The sequence below is a fragment of the Vipera ursinii genome, assembly GCF_947247035.1.
Source record: "Vipera ursinii genome assembly, chromosome: 2".
NCBI classification, from domain to species: domain Eukaryota; kingdom Metazoa; phylum Chordata; class Lepidosauria; order Squamata; family Viperidae; genus Vipera; species Vipera ursinii.
Window position 1 is genome coordinate 216601327 of NC_139513.1, and position 24461 is coordinate 216625787.

The 24461-nt window shown below is 39.7% G+C and overlaps 1 protein-coding gene across 1 annotated transcript in view; it reads right to left on the reverse strand.

The window, feature by feature from the left end:
• The window catches only part of SH3GL2 (SH3 domain containing GRB2 like 2, endophilin A1), a gene marked incomplete at both ends in the record, with an annotated part of 111850 nt that overhangs the window by 6071 nt on the left and 81318 nt on the right, over positions 1 to 24461 (reverse strand). The window contains 6 exons of the mRNA XM_083354615.1: positions 7098 to 7201; positions 9816 to 9974; positions 11102 to 11235; positions 12001 to 12144; positions 15708 to 15780; positions 19576 to 19644. Coding sequence (XP_083210741.1) covers positions 7098 to 7201; positions 9816 to 9974; positions 11102 to 11235; positions 12001 to 12144; positions 15708 to 15780; positions 19576 to 19644 — 683 coding nt within the window. The remainder of the gene's footprint in view (positions 1 to 7097; positions 7202 to 9815; positions 9975 to 11101; positions 11236 to 12000; positions 12145 to 15707; positions 15781 to 19575; positions 19645 to 24461) is intronic.

The following is a 24461-nucleotide window of genomic DNA, read 5'->3' on the forward strand; positions in this document are numbered from 1 at the left end:
TGCCAAACTTTATGTTAAATTGTCGAAATGTGAATTTCACCAAACCCAATTAGATTATCTTGGCTATAGAATTTCCGATGAGGACATCGAAATGGACCCAGCCAAAGTGAAAGCTATAATTGAATGGCAGCCCCCAAAGACTCACAAACAGCTCCAGAGCTTCCTAGGGTTTGCCAACATCTACCATCAATTCATTCCCTCTTTTGCCGAGATTGCTCTACCCCTTACACAATTACTCAAAACGGGCAAGGGAGGGGGAAAACCGCGACCTGGCCAACCACTAGCATGGACTATGAATTGTCAGAAAGCTTTTGAGAATTTAAAAAGACTTATTTGCAGCTGGACTGGTTCTAAAGCATCCCTGCTCAGGGGAGCCCTTCATAATTTAAGCAGACGCCAACAACATGGCAGTCGGAGCTGTGTTACTGCAAAAGAATAAAAGTGGGGTCCTGCAACCTTGTGCCTACACCTCTATGAAATTCACTGAAGGCGAGAGGAGATGGACAGTCTGAGAGAAGGAGGCCTTCATAATTAGGTGGGGGCTATTAAACTGGCGACACTATTTAGAAGGGAGCAAGGTGCCTTTTGAAGTATGGACAGATCACAAAAATTTAGAGGCACTAAAGACTCCCTGCAAATTGTCCCCAAAGCAAGTGTGATGGGCACAGTACTTTAACCATTTTAATTTTACTCTAAAGTACATACCAGGAAGAAAAAACTTCCTAGCTGATGCGCTATCCCAATTGTCACAGTACAAAAGCGAATGCGAAGAGGTCTACGAGGCAATTATCCCCAGTTCACAACCTGCGGCACAACTCACACCTCGCAGAACCCCTAATCCTGATGACCCAGGAGCGAAGAAGATAAAACGAGAGCTCCTCACTGATCAATGGTTCAAAGATAATCAAACCTCCCTAACATGCAGGGATGGTTTGGCATACAAGGGGGAGAAATTGTATCTACCTGAAGCCCTCCATCTCAATGCTTTCAAACACAGCCATGATGTAAAACAGCCTGGACACTTCGGATATTTAAAACTCTACACCTCATCCGCCGGCAATTTTGGTGGCCGGAGCTAAAACGAGATGTAGAAAACTATGTCAGGAGTTGTACTGTATGTGCCACCATGAAAAGAATTCCAGGGAAAACCCCTGGGCTACTGCAGTCGGTGGCAGACCCTTCTCAGTCATGGGAAGAAATAGCTATGGACTTTATTGTAGATGTATACCAAAGTAGAGGAAATACTGTCATCTGGACTGTGATAGATCTGTTTTCGAAGCAGGCTCATTTTATTGCCTGTAAAGGACTCCCATCTGCACAACGACTGACTAAATTGTTCCTGAAACACATCTACTGACTGCATGGCACCCCTAAGTGAATAATTTCAGATAGAGGAGTGCAGTTCACAGCAAAATTTTGGAGGAATTTCCTTAAATTAATTGGATCATCTCAAGGCTTATCATCTGCTTTTCATCCAGCTACCAATCCGCTAACAAAATGGTGGAGCAATATCTCAGATGCTATGTTTCCTACCAACAGAAAAACTGGACTGACCTCCTCCCTTTCGCTGAGGTGGCCTACAATAATTCTGTTTGCAGCACCACTGGCTACACACCTTTCAGAGTAGCCACAGGAAAAGAGTTCATCCCAATGCCTGACTACCCACAGGTGCCCTCCACTTCCCAGACACTTGATCAAGGGGTGAGGGGGTGGGAAGAGGTTTGGAGAAACACAAAAACGGCGTTAAAAAAGACTTCTGAGACTTTTAAAAAAGAGGCTGATAAAAAGGGGGCTCCCCAAAGAACATTCCAAGTTGGGAAAAAGGTTTATGTGTCAACTAAATATTTACACCTCAAATTACCCAGCAAGAAATTAGGACTAAAAGGGACTTCCGGGTGGCGCTTCAGCGGCGTGGACGGTTGAAATTGACCGCCGGCCCTCCGTCTCCATTTAAGCCGCGGAACAGCTGACAATCAGCTGTTCCGTGGCCCGAAAACCCTTCTCCTCGGGCGAAGAGGGGAGGCGGAGCTTCCAGGTAGGGGTAGAGCTCCCCTAGAGCCCCAGGACATTTGTTTTGGGGCCTGAAGGGTGAGAGCTCCCCCGAAGCCTGGGAATGCTCCGGATCGCAGGACTCTTCTGCTTTAAGCAGAACAAAACGCTGAATCCATTCCCTGCCGGATCTGGTTGTCATCCTGAATGATTGAAGCAGGCAGAGCTGATGCGGGAGTCATATAAACAGCAAGTACAAGGCTTTAACTCCGGAATTTTAACTTTCTTCATGTTTCAACGATCGATCTAAGAGAAGGGGAAGATGGCGTCTGAGTGACTTTTTTGTAACAAGAAGCAAAAGTGTTTTTCTCTAAAGTGAAAGTGATTGCCTGGATACTGAGGAGGAATTTGTAAACTGGATTTTTAAAACCTTAACAGAATTAATTAAAATTTGGAGCTGCATAAATGTGATCTATAAGACTTGGTTATTTAACAGTAAAACTATAAAGTAGCAAATGGACTAGAAAAGTGAAAGTGAGTAACGAAAGTTAACTTGTTGCAAAAATGGCTTCCAAATCGTCTAGATATGTTTTTAAAAGTGCGGGAGTATTGCCTGTTCAGCAGTTTGGAATGCAGTCTTCGAAGTCACCCTCTGAAGTTGCTGCACAGGTACTGACTTTAAAAGATTTACAGTATGCTTTAAAAATGCTTTAAAAACTCAGTCTGAAAAAATATTTGAGCAGGTGGCAGAACTTATTGAAGAGAAAAATAAGAAAATATGGGAGGATATTTTGCTGGCATTTCAGGCGCTTTCAGGCTGTATTGAGAATCTGGATGAACGTGTGGAAGAAGTGAAACAAAATAACTTGATGATGGAGGCTAAAATGGGTGAAATTGAGGAAAAAATGAATAAAATTGATGACAAAATGTTGATGATGCAATATAGAGATATGGAGTTTGCCCTGAGGATAAGAGGTTTAAAGGAGAAGCCGCAGGAAAATCTGGAAGAGATATTGGTGGATGCTCTGGCGCCTATTTTGGGGTTTCAACCCGAAGAATTTTTTGGGAAGATAAATAAAGTATTCCATGTTAATTCGTGGATTGCCAGGCAAAGGAAACTGCCAAGAGATGTGGTTGTGTATTTTATAAATAAAAAGATTAGAAATGAGATTATTCAAATTTTTTACAATAAAAGATTCAAAGTGGCTAAACAGGAGGTTTTGATCTTGAAAGAGATTCCTTCAAGAATTCTGAGAAGAAGAAAAGATTTTGCTTTTTTGGCAGATGAATTAAAAAAACAACAGCTTCAGTTCAGATGGGAGATACCAATGGGGATTGTGGTGAATTATGCTGGAGTCAGATATCGTCTTAATACAGTCTTGAAGGAACGTGATTTTTATTCTAACGTATTGAAAACAGACCTACCACCATCTTCAGAAGTTAAAAAAGGGATGGAAGAAGGAGACCGACAGTTACAAGAAACACAGCATATTTTGAAAATTGTGCAATCTTTGGTGTTATCGGAAGAACTAAAGACTCAAAGAATAAGAGCTGCATTTAGCTGTAAGGAACAGCAACGACAACAGTAAAGATTAAAATTAAGCGTAGATAAGAAGGTTATATAATGTATTGATGGACACAGATTCATAAATGGAATTTGTTAAAGATTGTATGACAAGGTGGGCCCAGAATATCTAAGAACTATTAATGATGGACATCTGGGGAAATTTGGATTAGGAATGTAAACCTATATAGACACAAAATTTGGGAGGGAATATTTATAGAGTGTTTTGTAAATGGCACGCAGATCTTAAAATTAGTATGTATGTATTTAAATTGTTAGTTTAAATGTTGGGAATGTGGTTGTGATGTATTACTATGTATGGTGGATCTGTGCTTTTTGGATTAAAATTTGGTGGAATATGTATAGGTTTTTTAGGTAAAAGATGAGGTCCTTTCTATAACTTTTTTTCTTGGGCATCACCATAGAGTGATACAGAAACTGAATAGATTTTGAGTTTAATGATTGCAGCAAGACTTTTGGTGGAGCAATATTGGAAGAAGGAAGATTTGTTTACCGTAGAAGAATGGAAATTTAAAGTGTAATGGACTTTAAAAGTTTCGAACCTGGCAGAAATGGCGAAAATCTTAGCATATTTGAAGGACCATTCGCAGCAAAGATATATTTTGGAATGGAGAAGAAGGATTGATTATATTTAGAATAAATATGGGACCAAAAAGTCTCATTTAGCATTTGAATGAGTATTAGATTTAGAAGATTTGTTATTATTTAGTTATTTTTAAGGAGAGTTAAAGTGTGATAGGGTTTAAAGTGTTATTATAGTTAGTTTGCATATTTTAGTTTAAGATTGTTAGGGTCAATATCCTGTATTTGCTCTGGGAAGTCGGGGGAGGAGGGAGGGGAGGATGTTTTTTATGTTTAAAATGTATTTGTAAAACTCTTTAATAAAAAAAAGAAATTAGGACTAAAATTCTTGGGGCCTGTCCCCATTGTGAGAATCATCAACCCGATCATGGTATAATTGAAGCTCCCCAGACTTTTGGGGAAAATTCACCCAGTTTTCCATTGTAGCTTACTGAAACCTTTTCAGGCCTCCACTTTAAGACCTTCCCCTAAGAAGGCACCCGGACCCCTCGTAGTAGCGGGTCAGACCCATTATGAAGTGAAATGTATTCTTGACTCTAGAATCTTTAAGGGAAAATTGCAGTACCTAGTACAATGGAAGGGATACCCATTGTCTGAAGCCATTTGGGTGAAATCTAGCAATGTGAAAGCTGACAGACTTATCAAAAGGTTTTATGAGAAACACCCCAACAAACCAAATGCCAGCTCCTAACTTGGGATCTGTTTACATTACAGGATCTGTCCTTTTTGTAAGGGGGGCGGGATGTCAATGCTGCAAACATTGACATGTTTTTGCACTGACAATATAAGAGGCAGCCTTTTGCTTTAACTGTTTGGCTTTGAATCACTAAAGTGCGGGAGGGATTCAACCCAAACGTTTTAAGAAGATAAGAAATAGCGCTTCAAGGGAAGTGAAACTTAGTGTGTTAAACTAATTGGTGAATGTGATTCATGATGTGTAATTAAGGGAGGGAGATTCTGTAGGATATGATGTGTCAAGGGGAGGAGAATTCAGATTCTGGCATCCATCCATGAGTGCGGATGCTCCATTCTGCTCATTATAGACTTTTTGAGAATAAATAATCATGCAGTGTACTTTGATGTGTCTCTTTAATCGGAACCATGACAAAATGTTTATGATTTCCCAGTAATACATGGGAAAATTCCATTGACAATGAAAATTAAAACTAGGGTTAGGGTTAAGGATAGCATTATGGTTAGGGTTAGTTCTCTTTGGAGTCAGGGCCAAAAAGTGATGCTAGGGACAGATTCTTAGAAATTCTCTAAAGAAAGCGACATCCATAACTCTACTTTCATTTTCATTGGCAATGGGATTTTCCCATGTATTTTATTGTAGTCCACAAAGAAGTCCAAATGAAAAGATGTCAGGTTCTCTTTCCTTGAGAGAACCTTGAAGAATCTATCCCTAATATCAGTTATTGGGTCTGACTCCATATATTTTTCCATATATGTTATTCTGGTCCAGAAAGAAGTCCTAACAAAAAGCTGTCACTTTATCTTTGAGAACCTAGAAGAATCTATCCATAACATCAGTTTTCAGCCCTGATTCCAAGGAGACCTAATCTAACCCTAACTCTATTCCTATCCCTAACCCTATTTTAATGTTCTTTGGCAAGGGGATTTTTCCTGTTTTTTTTACTCTGGTCCGGAAACAAGTGTCCTAATCACTTTCCTTAGGAACATCTAAGAATCTATCCCTAACATCAGTTTTTGGCCCTGACTCCAAGGCATTGCATGCAGGAGATGTTTCAAAATGCCTTGTATTTGAAGTTTTATAGCTATAGGATTTACTTTCTATTGAAGGTCTGAATGTTACAAACCTGTTTTCTTTAAACAAAATTCTGAGTTTTTGCAGAGCTCTCGTGCTCTGCAATTAGAAATAACGTTTCCCATTTTCATTAGGGCAGAGGCTATACAGATTCCTAACTCACTGAATTTCCTGACATGTGTTTTGATGGAATCCAATAGAGTGGATTTGTCTATTATGGTTAATATCAAGAGCAGCTTTTTCTGATATAGAAAGTCTATGGCTGATTCGAAGCACATAGGCAAATATATACTGTTGAAGCTGCCTTGATAATTTAACTATTATCAAGTTAAATTATCAAGTTATATTATCTATGATAATTTAACTAAACAACAGACTTGTACAAGTCTTTAAACTGTGATAAATGATAATTAAAGTCTAGGTAGGCTTAGGATAGGAATATAAGATTTTAAATTGAAAAGGCTATGGTTCTATCTATGTAAAACCCTGCAAAATAAAGTTATAAAGTTCTTTTTTTATAATTATTTTAAGAAGATGTCTAATAAATTCCTGTAGGTGCCCTGAAAAACCCCTTAACCTGCCTATATATTCCTGAACCGCTTCACCATGCCAGACAAGATTCTTCAAAATAGTCTAAAACGATTAACAAAATCCCTCAAGAAATTATCAGAAAATAACTCATAAAAAAGACAGATCTCAATACAAACCATTATAATCAGGATTAAATATAACATCATGACTGTATGGAATTGAAGAAGGATTTAAAATGCATCCAAAAAATAACCAGGCAAGCAAACTCGCTAGACAGTGAAAAAAGACAGGTGAAACCTATTTGCTTCATATTGGAATGAATCATTTCCTTTTCTTTAAGAACTTGGAAAATGGAGCTTTGAAGGCCTAACTGCATTACCTCACTTGAGTCCAACTGCAAGAAAAGGAGCAGCAGAATAAATCCAGAAAGAATGGGCAAAATCAGTGAGCAAGAAAAAAACGAAAAGTGCTGGCAGTCATGTGTTTGGAATATTTCATCAGCCTAGGAAAAAATGTGGAGTCCCTTAGTTTTGAGATATTGTTTCTAGATAGAAAATACAGGTAGTCCTCAACTTACGACCAGACGCCCAAAATTTATGTTCAAAAACATGTGCCCAAATAATTCTGTTAAATTTTTGCTACCTTTCTTCCAGCTTGAGACTAACTTGTTGCAGGATCTCTGTGGCTTGCCTGTGGTACTCCACCTGGGCTTGTACTAGTGCACAAAGCTGGCTCACTTGTTCAACCTGCAAAGAACATAGAACATGAAAATCACAGCGCTGGAAGGGACTTTAGAGGTCTTCTAGTCCAACCTTCTGCTCAAGGCAATATATGCCAGTATACTATCTCAGTCAAATGGTTGTCCAGTCTATACACCCTCAAGAGCAGACATGTCAAACACAAGGCCCGGGGGCCGGATCCAGCCTGTGAAGTGTTTTCATGCAGCCCGCGAAGCCATCCTGGAAACAGTGAGGGAACTGCCAGAGACCCTCAGATCTGTCTCACTCCTGCCCAGGCCCCCATAGGCCCCCTTGATGCGAACGATGTAGAGCTGGCCATGCCCACCCAGTAGGCCATACGCACTCTAGCCACGCCCACCCAGTAGGCCACGCCCAGCCTGGCTATACCCACCCGGCCCCTTGAGGGCAACCGCAATGCTGATGCGGCCCTCAATGAAATTGAGTTTGACACCCCTGCTCAAGAGAGAGAGAGGGAGGAAGGGAGGGGGAGAGAGAGAGAGGGACGGAGAGAGAGAGAACCTTATTACAACACTGTTGTGTAGTAAATTCAGTTCTCTGAAAAAGCAGTGAATAGGGAAAACTAAAATTTGAACTGAATACTAGAACTGGAGGAAAACCCCTTTCACTAGGACTATCAAAAAGGATAGCCAATATTCAGATACTTCCTACTGGGCATTTTCTGGAGGGCCACCTAAAAGTTAAACAACTTCTAAAGTAAGATATAGGTGGACTTCGCTTTAACTAACAAGCTACTTATGTTCATAAGCCAGTGTGCATATACAAAAGCACTTAATGCAGATTAATTATGTCTTGGCTGGAAAAGAAACTGGATATGCACGCATATACGGTGACAAGTCTAGATTTATCTTTTTTTTAAAAAATAAAGAAGCTTGACTGTGCAATACTAACACTTATTGCTGTTCATACTGCAAATAAAAACAATTCATTACACTTAATCGAAATCACTGAGAAGAAATTACCGAAGAAAACTTTCCTAACGGATGACCTATTCAGTTCATCTTACTAATTCAGATGCATGATCTACTTGGCATGTTGGAGTCCCTCCCCCCAGAATATTTCTCCAAAACAAAACTGAAGAAGTCTTTAGATCTGGGGTGTCCAACCCTGGCATCTTTTAAGATTTGAGGACTTCAACTCCCAGAATTCCTCAGCCAGCATGAACTCAGGACGTTGAAGTCCACAGGTCTTAAAAGTTGCCAAAACTGGATAGCCCTGCTTTAGATTACTTCTGAACATGTCTTTGACTGAGGCTGCTGTTATAATACCATTATCATTAAAGCAATACTAATTCTTCAGAGTAATGCTACAAGTGTGATACTTGGAACAATGGTGGTGAAAGCAAGTAGAGCCATTAGAGGGAAAACATGTTTCCACTTCAGAGTATGGGTAGTTCTCAACTTACAGCCATTCATTTGGTGATCATTCAAAGTTACAATGACACTGGAAAAAAATTTACTTACAACCAGTCCTCACACTTATGACCACAGCAGCATCCCCCACGCTCACATGATCAAAATTCTGGCTCTTTGGCAACCAGCACGTGTTTACAATGGTTACAGCATCCCAGGGTCACATGATCGTCTGTGACCTTCCCAACCAGCTCCCGACATGTAGAGGGGGGAAGCCAGATTTGTTTAACAACTGCATGATTCACTTCACAACCGTGGGGGCAAAAAAAATCAGGTGCAACTCACTTAATAGCCAGCTTGCTCAGCGATGGAAATTCTGGCCCCAATTGTGCTTGTAAGTCGAGGACTATCTGTAAAAAAGGGTTTCTTTCCACACAAGTAAACTGTAGAATTACGGTCTGGCTGAATCAATGCCCAGAATATTTTCATTGTTCTGGGTTTCAGCTGAGACAAAATTGGAAGTGCCTTATGAGAATAGTTGTCATTCTTTTTCCAGAAAACATGTGAAACTCCATATTAGCATGGATTTAGCCTGACCAGACTGGAATTTGTTAGCTTGATTGAATTCTATATATTCCATTTCATTGGAGAACAAGAAATAGTGTGATCCTGCTTTATAATTAATTGAATTTTCTTCCAGCCTGCTCAGATAAATTGTATAAATTCAATTTATTTAAACTTTGACTTATTCGCACATGTGAAGCTGAAGGGGTATAACAATAATTTGTCCATCTTGAAGAATTTTTGACACATGTCACCATTATTTTCACCGTAGGTATTTTTAGACCTGAAACTAAGTAACTGTGGAATATCAAGACTATTCAAATAATTCATAGGGGAGTTAGAATTCGTGCTGTGATCCGTGGGGTTCTGGTTCAGTCCCAACAATGTCTAGGATTGTTCCTAAGTCTTCCTCCAAAATGCCATTCACATGAAAACGGATAGCAAGTAAAAATACTTTACCGACAGTGCCAATTTCACCTCAAAACATGTTTGCAAATCTTGCCCTTGGAATTCCGAAACACAAACCCACTTTCCTAGCAGGAAAACCACATTGCATCTATTACGTAATAGAGTGTTTCTCAACCTCTGTTCTTTAACAAAGTTTTGAATTTCTATTAATTAAAAAAATCTATCCAAAATACAAAAAAAGGGGGGTGGGTGGGGTGAGGTAGGGATGTTTTGCTCACATCCATCTCTAGCAGATTAAACATGCTTGATTCAGCAATATCTTTTGACTCATCAAACTTCTCCAGAGCTTGACGGAGTTCTTCATCGGGGATCTTGCCTTGCCTTTTCTTCTTGTAATCAAAGTCTAGGCGTCTGCCCTCCAATTTTTTAAGATGGTGCTGAAAAAGGGTGGAGAAAGATCAACAGCTTTACAAACCCTCTTTTTTAACCCCTTCAAATCCATCACGGCTTGTCAAAAGTCGTTGACCATTGCCTTCTTCCCAAGGCCCAAGAAAGAGTGACTAACCCAGGTTAACCCAGCTGTTTTTGTGCCTCAGGCAGGACTAGAATCCACAGTCTCCCAGTGCTTTAACCACTGCACCAGGTTTGATGCTTTTAACTAAGCTTGCTAGTAATGATAATTAAGAATGGTGCTATTTATTTCCAATCAAGAACAAATGTATCTTTTCAAAACAATTTGTGGATGAGTGAGAATTGCCAAGCGTTTATAACTGAGAAAAAATGGACATGGTAGAAAGTAATACTTTAAGGTAAGAAACAAACACATTTGTTGAGTAGCTTAAATAAAGCCTAGCTGATAAGACAGGAGGAAAGTGTTAAGTGAAAATGCTGTTCAAATGAATAACAACCTAAATCCTTAATATCCAAGGTCAGAATCTGTTTACTGAAATACAAGAGCAAAAGTGTTCATGATTTCCCCAACAACATAATATTCAGTAATAATATATATTATTAATATACGCTGATTGACATATTCACTCAGAAGTATCCCATGCTAATATTTTTATTTTAAAGATTTTTTTTAATGGAAAGTACAAGCCCTTACTTTTTAAAGTTTTTTTTAAACACTGCAATAAATATATATTAATGATAAGTTTCCATGGTTCCAATTTTCAATTTTATTGCTAGGCATGCATTGTGATTTCAGTTTTTAATGGAATAGAAGTGATCAATTAAGAAATCATTTTGAACAGGAAGTTGTACGTTTCGGTGCTCTTTCCACTCCTCTTTAACATCTACATGAAGCTGCTGGGTGAGCTCATCTGTCACTTTAGGGTGAGATGTCATCACTATGCTGACGATATCCAATTATACTTTTCTGTTCCTGGCAAATTAAGCAATGCTCTTGGTGCCTTGAGGCTATGAGGGCCTGGATGGGGAACAACAGGTTTCAGGTTTGGGGCCCTGCCAGTTCAGGAACCATACAATCTCCGCTATCACAATCGATCTGTCCCTGTTGTAATGTCCAGCTAATTATACAACAAAATTATATTCGTGACAATACCTGTATTTCCCGCAGATCTTTGTCGTGGAGATTTTGCAGCGGATCAATGAAATTCTGCTTCACATTAATATCCAAAGCATCTTTCACCTCAGACAAGTCCCTCATTGCTTCTCCAACATCGCCTAAAGCTGGGCCTAAAAACAAGAAAAACAAAAAAGCGCTTTTACATTAAAATTGATCCCAGGTTTTTTTTTAATCCCTTCTGCTTTTTAAATGCCTACAACCCCCACCTCCAAAAAAAACAAACAAACAAAAACCCTGCCAAGTTTGTTCCTGGTCCTCAGTGATATCATCAGACCAGTAAACATAGCCCTCCAAGATTTAATAAATAGAATAATGTCCCCCCCACATATTCAGAGCTTACATTTGCTCCAAACTATTATCTAAGAGTTCAGCAGTGAATTAGGAAGTACAAAAATTCTGATCAGTGAACTAAATGTTCTGGGATTGGTCTGTTTCACACAGAATACAATGAACAGCTTCTGGTTTAGAGAATTTACTTTTAAAACTGATGAATTGTCCCCAAGACAGCACGTGGCAGGAGACGATTTAGCATGGTCTGAAAGCAAGTGGAATATTCCTAAGTTTTCAGGAATGTTTCATTTCTAGTTGATAAATTCTGCACACGCCTCTTGTGAAGATTTAAATTAAAAAACATAATTTAAAATTCCCCAAAAGTTACTGGACAAATATGGAAAGCAAATATAATAACTACCTTTGAATTGGGTGTTTAGAGACATCCTTTAATCCCAATGCACTGGACTGCAAACAAGAGAAACTTCTGGCATACCAAAGCAGGGAAATGAATATCCCAGTAAGGCTTCCTGAATCTGTGAGCTGATATTGGCATAATCCAATAAAAGTTTTTAAAAGATGAAACGCGATAAAGCCAACATTACCAAAATTGCACTCATCGCCGAGTTCTTTCCCAAATTTTAGCATTGCATCTGCAAGCAGGGCCTCCGCTTGAGGATACCCAGGTCCTTTTTCTTGGCCTCTAATTTTAGACATGGTGTTGAGCATGCTGAGCTTGGCTCTGGAGGCTACAAAGCAGAGAGGAAACTAATCAGCAGAGAAAATAAACTGGGCAGATGAGACACTGAATCATGCCTGTAAATGACATAAAAACTCACATAAAAGAAAGATCTCACAGAAACATTCTTAAGCCACAAGGAAATTTAGTTTCCTTCTAGATAGGCATGATACCAGTGTTTAGACTCAGAAATGGATAAGCTCTTTCATAATGGTGGTAACCTGAAAGCATTCACTGAAAGAAAACTTGATGAAAACAACCAGTGGTGGGATTCAGTTGGTAGAAACGGTAACTAAATTTTGTTCGGACAACCGGCTGAACCCATGCTGCTTCTGGAAGTCGTTCTAGGCCTCGGAGGCCTGGAGGAGGTCTCCCAGGCCTAGAAGGGCCCGCTGGAAGTGCATTGATATCACTTCCAGAAGTCTGTTCTAGGCCTCAGAGTTCTGGAGGAGGCCTCCCAGACCTAGAACAGCCCACAGGAAGTGCTTTGATGTCACTTCCGGAAGTCCATTGTAGGCCTCGAAGGCCCAGGCCTGCCTCCACACAGAGAACTGATGTTAAGTTATTTGAATCCCACCCCTGAAAACAGCCATGGTGTTACCACTGTCTCCCCTCTTCCCCCATGCCCAGAATACAGCTATGGAAGCTCCATAACCATTCCTGATGGATCCAGTGATGGATTCTACTGCAAATCAGGGCTGTTTCCAGAGGAGGCAGAGAGGACCTGGAGCTTATGGAGCGAAGGAATTGGATGAGGCTGTCGGCAGACCCAGAGGAAGAGAGAGAGGCTTTTGGAGGAGTTGGTGGCGGCGGCAGCAGCGTGCTACAGGGGCGAAAAGAAGCAAGGCCTCTTTAAGGAAAGGGTGGAAGAGTCACGATCAGAAAAAGGAAAGAAGGCGAGGTTGTCAGAATACAAGCTAACTTGAGGGCTAATCCACATGGAGCCCCATTTCCATCTGTCCTGTTTGCCATCGTTCACTCCCTAGAGACTAAAATGGACAATGTGAAATTTGAGCGGGCCCCGAACAAGGAGTATATATCGGAGGTGGTGACCCTTTGAGAGCTGTATGCAACGAAATTTCATTTTGATGTATGCCGATTGGTGTACATTCAAAGTGACAATAAAGTTATCATCGTTATCATCATAAAGTTATCATCATCATTATCGCCAACCTCATGAGAATATGAAGAGCTGTTGCCAGGCAGAGGATGGTTTGCCTTCTAAAACCTTTCTACTATCCTTTACCTATGTTAAACTATATTTTTCATCACCCCATTGTCGTTAAATGGGATTTGAGGGTTGAAGATGAACGATGTCGGTGAACAGAGTTCTGATTATAAAGAAAGAGTTTATTTCCCCCTCCCCATCTTGCAGCAAACGGCAGTTCTCACAATTTCTAGTTGAAGACTGGGATAGGACAATGTGTGGAATAGGGATTTCCAGGGGGAAAGTGGGAATTCCTGGCTGCTGGGTTACTTTCGCATAATAAGTGCCTTCTCACATAAGAACAGTCTTGATTCAAGGTAATGTTGACTGTAATAGTCAAATCAAATAAGATCCAACATGGAACCAAGGACAAATTTCCTGACAGGGAGAACAATTAATCAATGGCACAGCTTGCCCGGACTTGCGGGTGCTGCATCGCTGGAGGTTTTCAAGAAAAAGATTGGACAACCATGTGTCCAGGATGGAACAAAGTCTCCTGCCATGGGCAGGAGGTGAAGAAGACCTCCAAGGTCCCTTCCAGCCCCTATGATTCTTTGATTCTTTATTATGGTCTCTGACCAGCCTTTACAGTAAAAAAGACAGTTTGGTAGAGCAATTTGTTATTGAGAAAAGGGAAAAAACAATAGTATAATAAAATGACTTATCTAATTAAAGGTTTTGCACAGTTGTATAACTTGGTGAAGAAATTTAGCCACTTGATACATGAGTGTGGGGTTATCATCCATTAAAAATGATAAATATGCAGGGATGAATATAATTTTTTTTAATCTGTTTTTAACTTTTGTATCTCTGTTTTTTAATCACCCTGTAAACCGCCCTGAGTCCTTCGGGAAAGGGCGGTATATAAATGTAATAAAATAAATAAATAAATAAATATAGAATTTATCAGTGTGGCCCTCATATTTGGAAATCATTGGGGCAAGCTTCTTGGGACATCATAACAAGGAAACCCATATGCGGACACGATTGTAATAGTCAAACTACTGACACACTTAAGAAAAACCTAAGTGAAAAAGATTTCTTTTGGTTTTTTCCAGAAGGAAGAAACTAAGGAAAGAAAAGTCTGTCCATGTCATTGTGCTTATTGAATCGGGAAGCAGGGATCTTAGCTAGCTGTCACTGAACAAACAAATGCAATATGACCATATCATTTATTATGGTTTGCTTTTCAGCAACCTGTGTTTCAGGATAAAGGCCTTCAGATATAAATGGCGCATGAGACTGTATGTTCTCCTCTGTAATGCACTGGGTGCAACTCCTGTTTTGGAAAACTGGAAGAACCACAAGAAGACTCCAAAGTTTTATTACCGGTACTTCACAATCTAGTTTCCTAGCCCAACGTTTTCTTCACTGAGAAACATTTGTTGGCTATTTTGTCCAGGCTGACCTTAAAACATTACTTAGAACATCCATATTACTGAGGTCATGTACCTGTTGCAGGTAATGACAATCTAAACATACTCTGGCAACAGGATTATTTTTTTTCTCGTCATGTTGCTATGGTGCTGCCTTCCCTACATCCCTAGACCATGGCAAGCTTACGTTGTCCTTTGTTCTACTGGTTAAAGTGGCATTTTCTTTTTCCTTTTCCCACATTATCCTAGGGTAACTTCAAGGTATATAAAATTTATTTAACAGATAGAAATTGATGATGGTAGTGACTGGGAACAGAGGCAACAGAAATGGAATTAGCCATGAAGAGAGCAAATTTCCCACTGACATTATTTTCTCTGGATTCAAGGATGGGGGGATAGCACTATAATTCAGCAGTGGGAAAGATTTTGGGGCAAAACAAAAGTAAAAAAACAGAGTAGGACAACAGCCTGTGCATCCAACATGGTTGTCATTGCTTCAACTTGAAAACTATCCTGAATGCTGCAATTTTGACAAATGTGAAAAAGACAAGAGTTAAACTGTGCACTTAAAGTTATGCAATCTCATTTTTAACAGAAAATCTTTTAAATGCAGTGACAGTTATCTTCCTTCAAGAAAGACATCTTGTTCCTTTCCTTTGTCAAGTATTTTGTTATGAGATGGAAACAGAAGAAAATGGCAAATTAGAATTTAGAAAAATCAGGCAGGCCAAAACTATGCAAGATCTCTATACTACATTCTACATCTCTCTCTCTCTCTCTCTCTCTCTCTCTCTCTCTCTCTCTCTCTCTCTCTCTCTCTCTCTCTCTCTCTCTCTGTGTGTGTGTGTGTGTGTGTGTGTGTGTGAGAGAGAGAGAGAGAGAGAGAGAGAGAGAGAAATGAGCCAAGATCTTTGTAACACAGTCTTTGTAACCTTTCTGAAATGCCCTATAAATTCAAATATTCTCTGATTCAAATTGAAGTAAAAATACCTGGATTGGGTTGAAGATATTCAATTGTCTTCGCCATTATTTCCATCACAGCCCTACTGGTGACATCCACTTTCTGCAATTACAAAACAAAAGGGAAGGAAAGAATCCCCAAATAAGAATGGAAAAATAAATTCAGTGCCCTTGTTGCGACGTTACTTCTTCTTCCACAGTTCTATACTATGGAGCAGGTGCCCCTTTGCGCCCTATTGTGTCATCGTTTCAGAGATACTTCTTTATCCAGATACAGAAACAGGTGGACAAAAAAACAGTGAGAGTGACTTCCAACGTCCTTGCCAGGCCACGTTCTGCCCCCACGTTTGTTTGGGTTTTTTTGAGTAAAGCTGGCAGGGAGTATCAAAAACTTTCCTTCCTATTTGATTTCCTGTCTTCCTCTTTCCTTCTTTCCCTTCTTTGATCACTGCCCTCCTTCTAAGTCCTTCATCCCTCTTCCTCCAAAGGGGCTTCTCTTCTGCTTTTTCCATGAAAGCAAGGGCCGCAGTCCGTATGTGTATAGCTGAGAAAAGACCGATTGGAAGCAGATGGGAGACTAATTGACTTTAGAAGGGGGCAATTATTTTTGATAGTTTCAGTCGATTATTATTATTATTATTTTAATTCTTGGCCCTCTTTTGGGCAGGAGGCACAATTTGCTTGTGTTTCTGTTACCTGTTCCATTTTTAAGCAACTGAGAATGTCAAAAATAACTTAACCACAATAATCAAAATTAAATCTGCACGCACACATACAGACACACCTACAAACGCACAGAGAGATAAAAATCCTATACAATGCCCACCTCCCCCACGGTATCACCTTGGCACTGCCAACTTCAATTGAAGCTGAAACTTTTGAAGTTGAAAAGTAGAGTGTGAACCTGCTTGGTCAAGTGGTTAAGACGCCAGGCTAGAAACCAGGAGACTGGGAGTTCTAGTCCACCCTTTGGCACCAAAGCCAGCTGGATAACTTTGGGTCCATCCTCTGAGCCCAACCAACCTCACAGAGCTGTTATTGTGGGGAAAACTGAAGGAGAAAGGAGTATTAGATATGTTAGCTGCCTTGAGTCATTTTTTAAAATAATAAGGGTGGGATAAAAATCGCTCTTCCCCAATTTTCAGGATTATTTTTCAGCTGGAGTTGGCAATGTCAGGCTGACCAAATTGAGAGGTAGGCATCACTCTCTCTTATTCTCGCTCTCCGTGTGTGTGTGTGTATAGATATATATTCTGCCTTTTGATTTTTGTGAGGGCTTGGTTCAAATTAAGAGATACCTTCCTTTCGTGCTAACAGGGCATTTGGGACATCATTATTCTGAGTTACTAGCAAAGGAAATGAGGAATCCCTCCCCCCCCCCCCGCCCTCCATCTGCTAAGGCTCCTATTAGATTTTGCAACACAGGACAGGCTAAAGCTTCTCCATTCATGGGACAAGCAACAGAAGTACAGCCGCTTTCTTTCTTTCTTTCTTTCTTTCTTTCTTTCTTTCTTTCTTTCTTTCTTTCTTTCTTTCTTTCCTTTCTTTCTTTCTTTCTTTCACTTTTTTTTCTTTCCTTTCCACTAGCCATGCTGCAGGCTGACAGTGCCACCTTAACCATCTTGAAACCTTGCTCGTTTTCTACCCTTTGAAGCCCAGTCATCTATTAAAAATGCATATACTCCTTTAATATTTCAGACTGATTTCCCCAGACATCCAGAACTGTCTTGGGAGGGGCGGGCGGGTGAGCTGCTGACGGTTTGGGCAGAGATCTGAAAAGAGCCCCTAATGCTCTTGCTTAGCCATCCACCGTTAATGACATCTCTAGCCACTTCTTTTCAAGTGCAGCTGCACTGCTGCACACACAAAGATAGTCTCTCACATTATTAATTTCCACTGCACGCCCACCTTTTTATTTGTTCACCCACCTGCTTGTTGCCAGATGACAAGAAGCTCTTTGGGAGCCTGGGGAATAATTAAAGTTTATTACATGTCATTACAATGCTTAGCATTGACAAGGTCTGGCCTAATTGAGGTCTCCGAGCACCCGCATAAAATGGAAAGGCTTTGACAATAAAATCGGAAGCAGGAAGAGCTTGATAAGAGCAGCTTCAATGTGCGGATTCTGCTGCAGCTTTTTGGCTAGATCCAGGCAAGAATTCTCTTTAATGAAATGGGATACTGCCTCATTAATTGATGTATCGTATGTCTCTGTATGAAACACACTTATTCATTTATTTATTAGGAGCACGTGTGTGTATGTGCACACACACTCACATATTCCCACCTTATTCAAAGAGACATAAATTATCACATCTACTAAATCAGGGGTGTCAAACTGGCGGCCCGCGGGCCGGATGCGTCGTGCACAGGCCACGCCCACCTCAGCTCTGCAAAGGCAAAAAAATGTCCCGATATGACACGTGACGCGATCAAGTTTTGACACCCATGCACTAAATCCTTGCGGCCATTCTGTAAGTTAGGTTAAGCCAAGAATCAACCAAAGAGCCCCCTTGCAGAAGGAGGCTGTGAAGATGTATCAAGGTTAGAAGTATTCAAGGTTATACTTGCTGTTGATTGTATGAAGACTGAGTAAGAACAAAAGGCAATATGGAGATGTACCCTGTAATCATCTGTTTAAAATGGAAGAAGCATTTTAGTTTAAGAGACTCCAACCACAGCTATAAAACATCCAGCCCCTGAGGAAATTAAAAAGATATCAACAGCAAGTTCCAAACATAACTTCCATAGAGCTTTAGAACCCAATGCTATAAAACTCTGTTCAAGTAATTGTGATTTAAATGCGTATTTCCATTTCATAAGTATTTATTAAAAGTGGCAAAGGCAGCTGGGAGAAGGCTTATACTTGTGGTCCGAGAGCTTTGCTCCTAGTGAGAAAAAAAACTCTATTTTTATAAATGCGCCATGCCATATCTACATTGGTTTTGCAATCATAGCTTTCATATATTTTAGTTCACCTCTATACACGCAGGTTTTGTAGATGGGTTTGCTAGATTTATGGGCCTTGGTAGGTCATATTTAGTGACAATATCACTTAAAAAGATTTTATAGGAAATATTTAAACCTGTAAATAGTATCAATTATACTGATTATATTGTCAGTATTTCAAATCTGAACACTGTGCCTGCTGACTGTCATTCTTGAACAGAACCATTCAAAATGCAGATATCCTGGTTTTCCCCCTCCCCCCTTCTGACCAGCCTATTGTTTGTTGAACGTTCTTGGACTGTTGTTTCTCAAGTCCTCATTGCCAGGTAGGAGAGCAGACATCCTCCTTAAGATTGCTAAGAACAATCAAACCTTTTATTAGAATAAGGTGTATCTTTCAAGGAGGATGGTAAAAGGACTCCATCTTACAATTTGCTATGCACCTGGCCTTGCAATTCCTTTCTTGGAGGAAGTATTCCTTGAATCATTGCTTTGCCTCTCCCACACTGAAATTTGGCACAGCTCTTGATTAGAACATGACATACCCAATAATTTCCTCCTATCAGTGCAAGAACCATTCGACAACGTACCACTTTATTGAACGTAGATGTCACATAGACAAGAAGTATGGGCAACTGCTGGCAAGTCTGCATGCTCCTCTCCCAATCATCTCTTGAACTTTTATGTCAACCTTCTCTTGCCTGATATAGTAGGACTATAACTTCTAAAATGCAACAGTGTGGGAATTGACGGACGAAGCTCCAACACAATAAGAAGTTGATAAATACTGCACTCTAGGTGGTAGAGCCAATCTGATCTAAATAGTGCCAATTATGCTAATTGCCTAGCTATAGATAAGCAACCTAGGAAAACACAAAAAGATACATAAAAATCCATTCAGGGGAATGCTGCAATCAATGATTACAAGAGAATTAACTTCCAGACTCACCCTTTCCATTTCTTTGAAGTCCTCATCTAGCTTAGTTCCTTCTGCTCCACCAACTTTTTCACTCACTTTCTGCAATAAAAAGCAAAAAAAGAAAAATAGTTGATTTTTACCCCACATTTATTATAAATAACTCCCAGTGAACATACTCCTTATTTATCACCATGTATGTTTATAAAACTTCTCTGTGCAAAGCGGTGCAGACAAATAAAATAGTTGTAATGCTTTCACATGTATCCGGCCCAGTGCTTTTTTTGTAAAAGAAAAAGGTGCCGGAACTCACACGTCATACAACCCACCTTGCCTACCCCACAAGGTTCCATCCAAAAAAAGGTTCCGGAACTCCATTCTGAGCATTCTATGAGAAAAAAAGCCCTGATCCTGCCTATTTTGGGTATTTTCAGAGCTGCTTTCCAAGCAGTCTTATCATTCCCAGAGAGGAAGGAGTATTGGGGAATTATAATGTAACACATCTTGAGGGGGGGTGTGTCACAAAATTGGAAAAGTCTGTTCTGAATCATAGTAATGAATAAGAAGGAAAAAAAACATTTCTGAAATTTTATCATATTGATGAGATTGCATTGGGACTTCTTTTCCACAAGGGTGTGACCTGTTAGATATTATGCAAAATCAACTCTTGGTCATGGTTGCCTAGGTGGTGCTATTGTTTAGAAAGTGAAATTAAGCAATTCTGCTAAATGGCATCAGATCTCAAGAGATGGGGGTGGGTGGGAAACTTGGTATTCCAAAAATGAACAGGACTAAGAAGGTTTCAATAAACCTGTTCCTTCCAAAGGACAGGCTTGACAATTGCAGTGATTTCATTTTTAATAGTTATGAGTAAAAAAAAGAGAATACAATCAGCCTAAGACAATACAGAAGATAAATGATTTTACACTGCTATAAGCACTTAATAACTAATATGTATAATATATACTAGTATATAACAATTACATATATACAGAGCCTTGGTGGAGCAGTGGGCTAATGCCTCCTTAAGTAACACCAGCTGCCTGCAATTAGTGCAGGTTCTCATCCCACCAGGCTCAAGGTTGACTCAGCCTTCCATCCTTCCGAGGTAGGTAAAATGAGGACCCAGATTGTTGGGGGCAATTAAGCTGACTTTATAATAATGCCGCTTGGGGTGTGTGTGAAAGCCCTAATAAGCAGGCATATACATAGAATGAAGGCTACTGCTAAGCTTGTAAGCCGCCCTAAGTCTTCGGAGAAGGGCGGGATATAAATGGAATTAAAATAAAAAAAATAAAATATATATACACACAAAAAAAAAATTATATACACAAATATATTATATACACAAATATATATATTAGTATATATACACACACATCACACACATGTACAAATATACATATGTACATACATACTGTATATATTTGGTCCAAGGAGATTACTCTAGTATAGGCATAAGACCAGGTGCAAAGAACACATTAACAAACACTCAAGTCAGTGCAGATCCGGAAGGGATGTTGTTGCTATTGAATTAGAGTGCAACGAAGAAGACATATATTGCAACAGCAGACTCCTCTTATCATGTGTGCTCTTTACTACATGACTGCACATAGTGACACATTAGCTTATACGTACAATTCTACTTTTTCTTTAGTCTGCCATGATTTATTTGTAAGGTGTTCCAACTGATAGTGTGTATGTTATAAATGCGCCTAGGAGCATATGAATGGCCAAGCTCACCATCCTCCAATCATGTTCATGGCCTTCAAAGCACTGGAACATCTACACTGTGAATTTTGAGTGAAGGAATACGCAAATGACAATGTGCATCCTCCTCCCCATTACATAAGCAACTTCTTTCTGCAGCAGAGGTCATGATGTAATTACATAATCATTTTATTTGCTCAATGACAGGAGGCTTGTCATTTTGATGACATTGTGGTTTGTTATGAACATTTGTGGCACGGGGACATATACTCTGCTAGAAAACCATTGCCCCAATGGGTTATTGTTTCAAAGATATTTCTTTACCAGATTCCCACATGCCTTCAACAATGGCAAAACTACAAAAATACTGCCTTCACTGGAAAAGCTGAGATACATTAGGAGATGTATCTGCCTCGAAAATAGCCCTTGTTAAACTGTCAAACACGAGCATAGGAAATGCTTTCTGACATTTGGTACTGTATCTTAAATTGCATTATTATAATGTTTGTGTCATGTAATGCTTTATAAAATTTGCCAAATTCCAATTCCATGGCAATCATAGTGTCCCGGATTTTGTAAGTTAGTCTATTTGAGGTATGTTGTTTGAGAAAAAAAAGTGACCCATGGAGCACTGTTCCACCCATGTAAAGGTTAGAAGAATCAGAGTTTTAGTAGTATATAAAGTGCAGGTGGGAATGCAGATATAACAAACAATATAAAGAAGATACAGGTTTTGAGCCAGGTTATAAGAGTTAGAGCAGACATGTCAAACACAAGGCCCGGGGGCCAGATCCGGCCCGCGAAGTGGTTTCATGTGGCCCGCGAAACCATCCTGGAAACAGTGAGGGAACGGCCCCCACTGCCTTGGCCCTGGCCCAGAGACCCTCCTTCTGCCAGAGACCCTCAGATCTGTCCCACTCCTGCCCAGGCCCCCATAGGCACCCTTGATGCCAACGATGTAGAGTTGGCCATGCTCACCCAGTAGGCCATATGCACTCTAGCCACGCCCACCCAGTAGGCCACGCCCACCCAGGCCATAACCACCCGGCCCCCTGAGGGAAACCGCAGTGCTGATGCAGCCCTCAATGAAATTGAGTTTGACATCCCTGAGTTAGAGGAAGCACTTTCATGAAATATAGTTCCTGGTATGAGAGGAGTCATAATATTATGGATAGAATTAATTTCGAGAATAAGGAATCTTTGTGAAAGGCTGTAAATATATGGAAAATCTTACTATATACATTAAATTAAAATAGAAAATAAAGAGGGATTCATCGTATGGCACCCTTTTCTATATTCTATATTTCAAGTCAGCTCTCAGCTATGTAAAAGCCTGTGTAGAGCAATCCTTCTCAAATTCAAGATTACTGAACAAGGGAACAATGTTCTAATCAGTAAAACTGGCTCTAATGAATCTCCCATTAATTACATGATATAAGATCTGATGAAGTAAAATTTTAGTATCACATTTTCATGCTATTCTCCTGTAAGAGAAATTGAGCTTTTATTTTTTTTTCTTAATGATGTTTCCAAAAATGAAAGTAATTTCACTCGTTGCTTTGCTGTGTTTTTATAACTTTACTGAAATGATTTGAAGGTTCAGCTTCGTCCTTGGCTGCTTCAAATCTACAAACATAAAATACCATATTGTTGGGAATGATTTAGAATAGCAACAAAGCAAGGATCTTTGTACGGTAATAATATTCATTATATAGGAGTGCCTGTAAGAAAACCAAGACGATCTGGGTATTCTGTGGTATTTCCAGGATAGTTGTTTAAGAGATGTCTGAAACACCAGATGGAAATTAATCCCTGACTCATCCCATAACTAGAGTTGTGATAGGAAACATGAATGTATTCAGCCTAGACCTGATACGACAGTACGCCCACTTATACACACAGAGATGCAGGCCTAACTCAGTGCGCACAAGGTTAGACAGCCAAATGTGTGCTGAAGAGCAGGTTGGAACCCACACACAAATACATGCAAGCACATAACATATGAATGCAGAAAAATAATGTCTTCTTCTCCAAGGAAAGTCGGTGGGAACCACTGTTCCTTAACTGCAGAAGAAAGCATTAAGCTCCACGAGAGAAGAGAAGGTGAACAGAAATCTGGAAGGAGGACGTTTTCACTCCAAAGGATCATGTCTGCCCTGATCCTGCTGGGTGTAAATTCTGCTCTCAATACCTTGCATGCCCTTGAGAGATCTGTTTTCTGCTACTATTAGGAGCCATGCTGGCACAGTAGTTAGAATGCAGTATTGCAAGCAAACTCTGCCCGCAGCCTGGTGTTCGATCCTGACGGGGCTTAAGGTTGAGTCAGCCTTCCATCCTTTCGAGGTCGGTAAAATGAGGACCTGGATTGTTGGGGGCAATTATGCTGACATTGTAAAATCACCCAGAGAGTGTTGTAAAGCACTATGGGGCAATACACAAGCCTAAGTGCTAATGCTATTGCTATGCTCAACGATCCATTTGTTTGCTGTTTTTCACCGTCTACCATATTCCCAGAAGTCTTCACCAACTTAATTCAGAAGCGTCAATGTTTTTCCTATCCCGCTCCTTCAAAGAACAACTTTCACTTCCATAGATTGTCACTATGAGAATGCCATTACCTGCCTACTTCTGATCTTTGAAGGTGCAGATCCATCATAGCATTTGAATTTCTTTTTCCAGGCCTTTGCGCCTGCTCTATTTCTCGACTGCTTATTCCTTTACTGTTGATAGTTCTAAAACACAGAAACTATTCATCACTTCAATATCTTCATTGTCAATTCCAAGGCTGGTTGTTCTACCTATTATCATTACTTTGGCCTTCTCTACATTTAATTTTAGCCCCATATTTTTCCAGTGTGCTCCTTGAGTTTCATTACTAGAGCTTGCAGATCCTTAGCATTTTCAGCTATCAGAACAGCATTATCATCATAGTGCAGATTATTGATGTTTCTTCCAATTTTATAACCACAGTCATCTTCTTCCATTCTAGCTTTATATATATATATATATATATATATATATATATATATATATATATATATATATATATATATATATATATATATATATATATATATATATATATATAATGTATGTATGTATTTATATATATATATATATGTGTGTGTGTGTGTGTGTGTGTATATGTATATGTGTGTATATATATATATATATATATATATATATATATATATATATGTGTGTGTGTG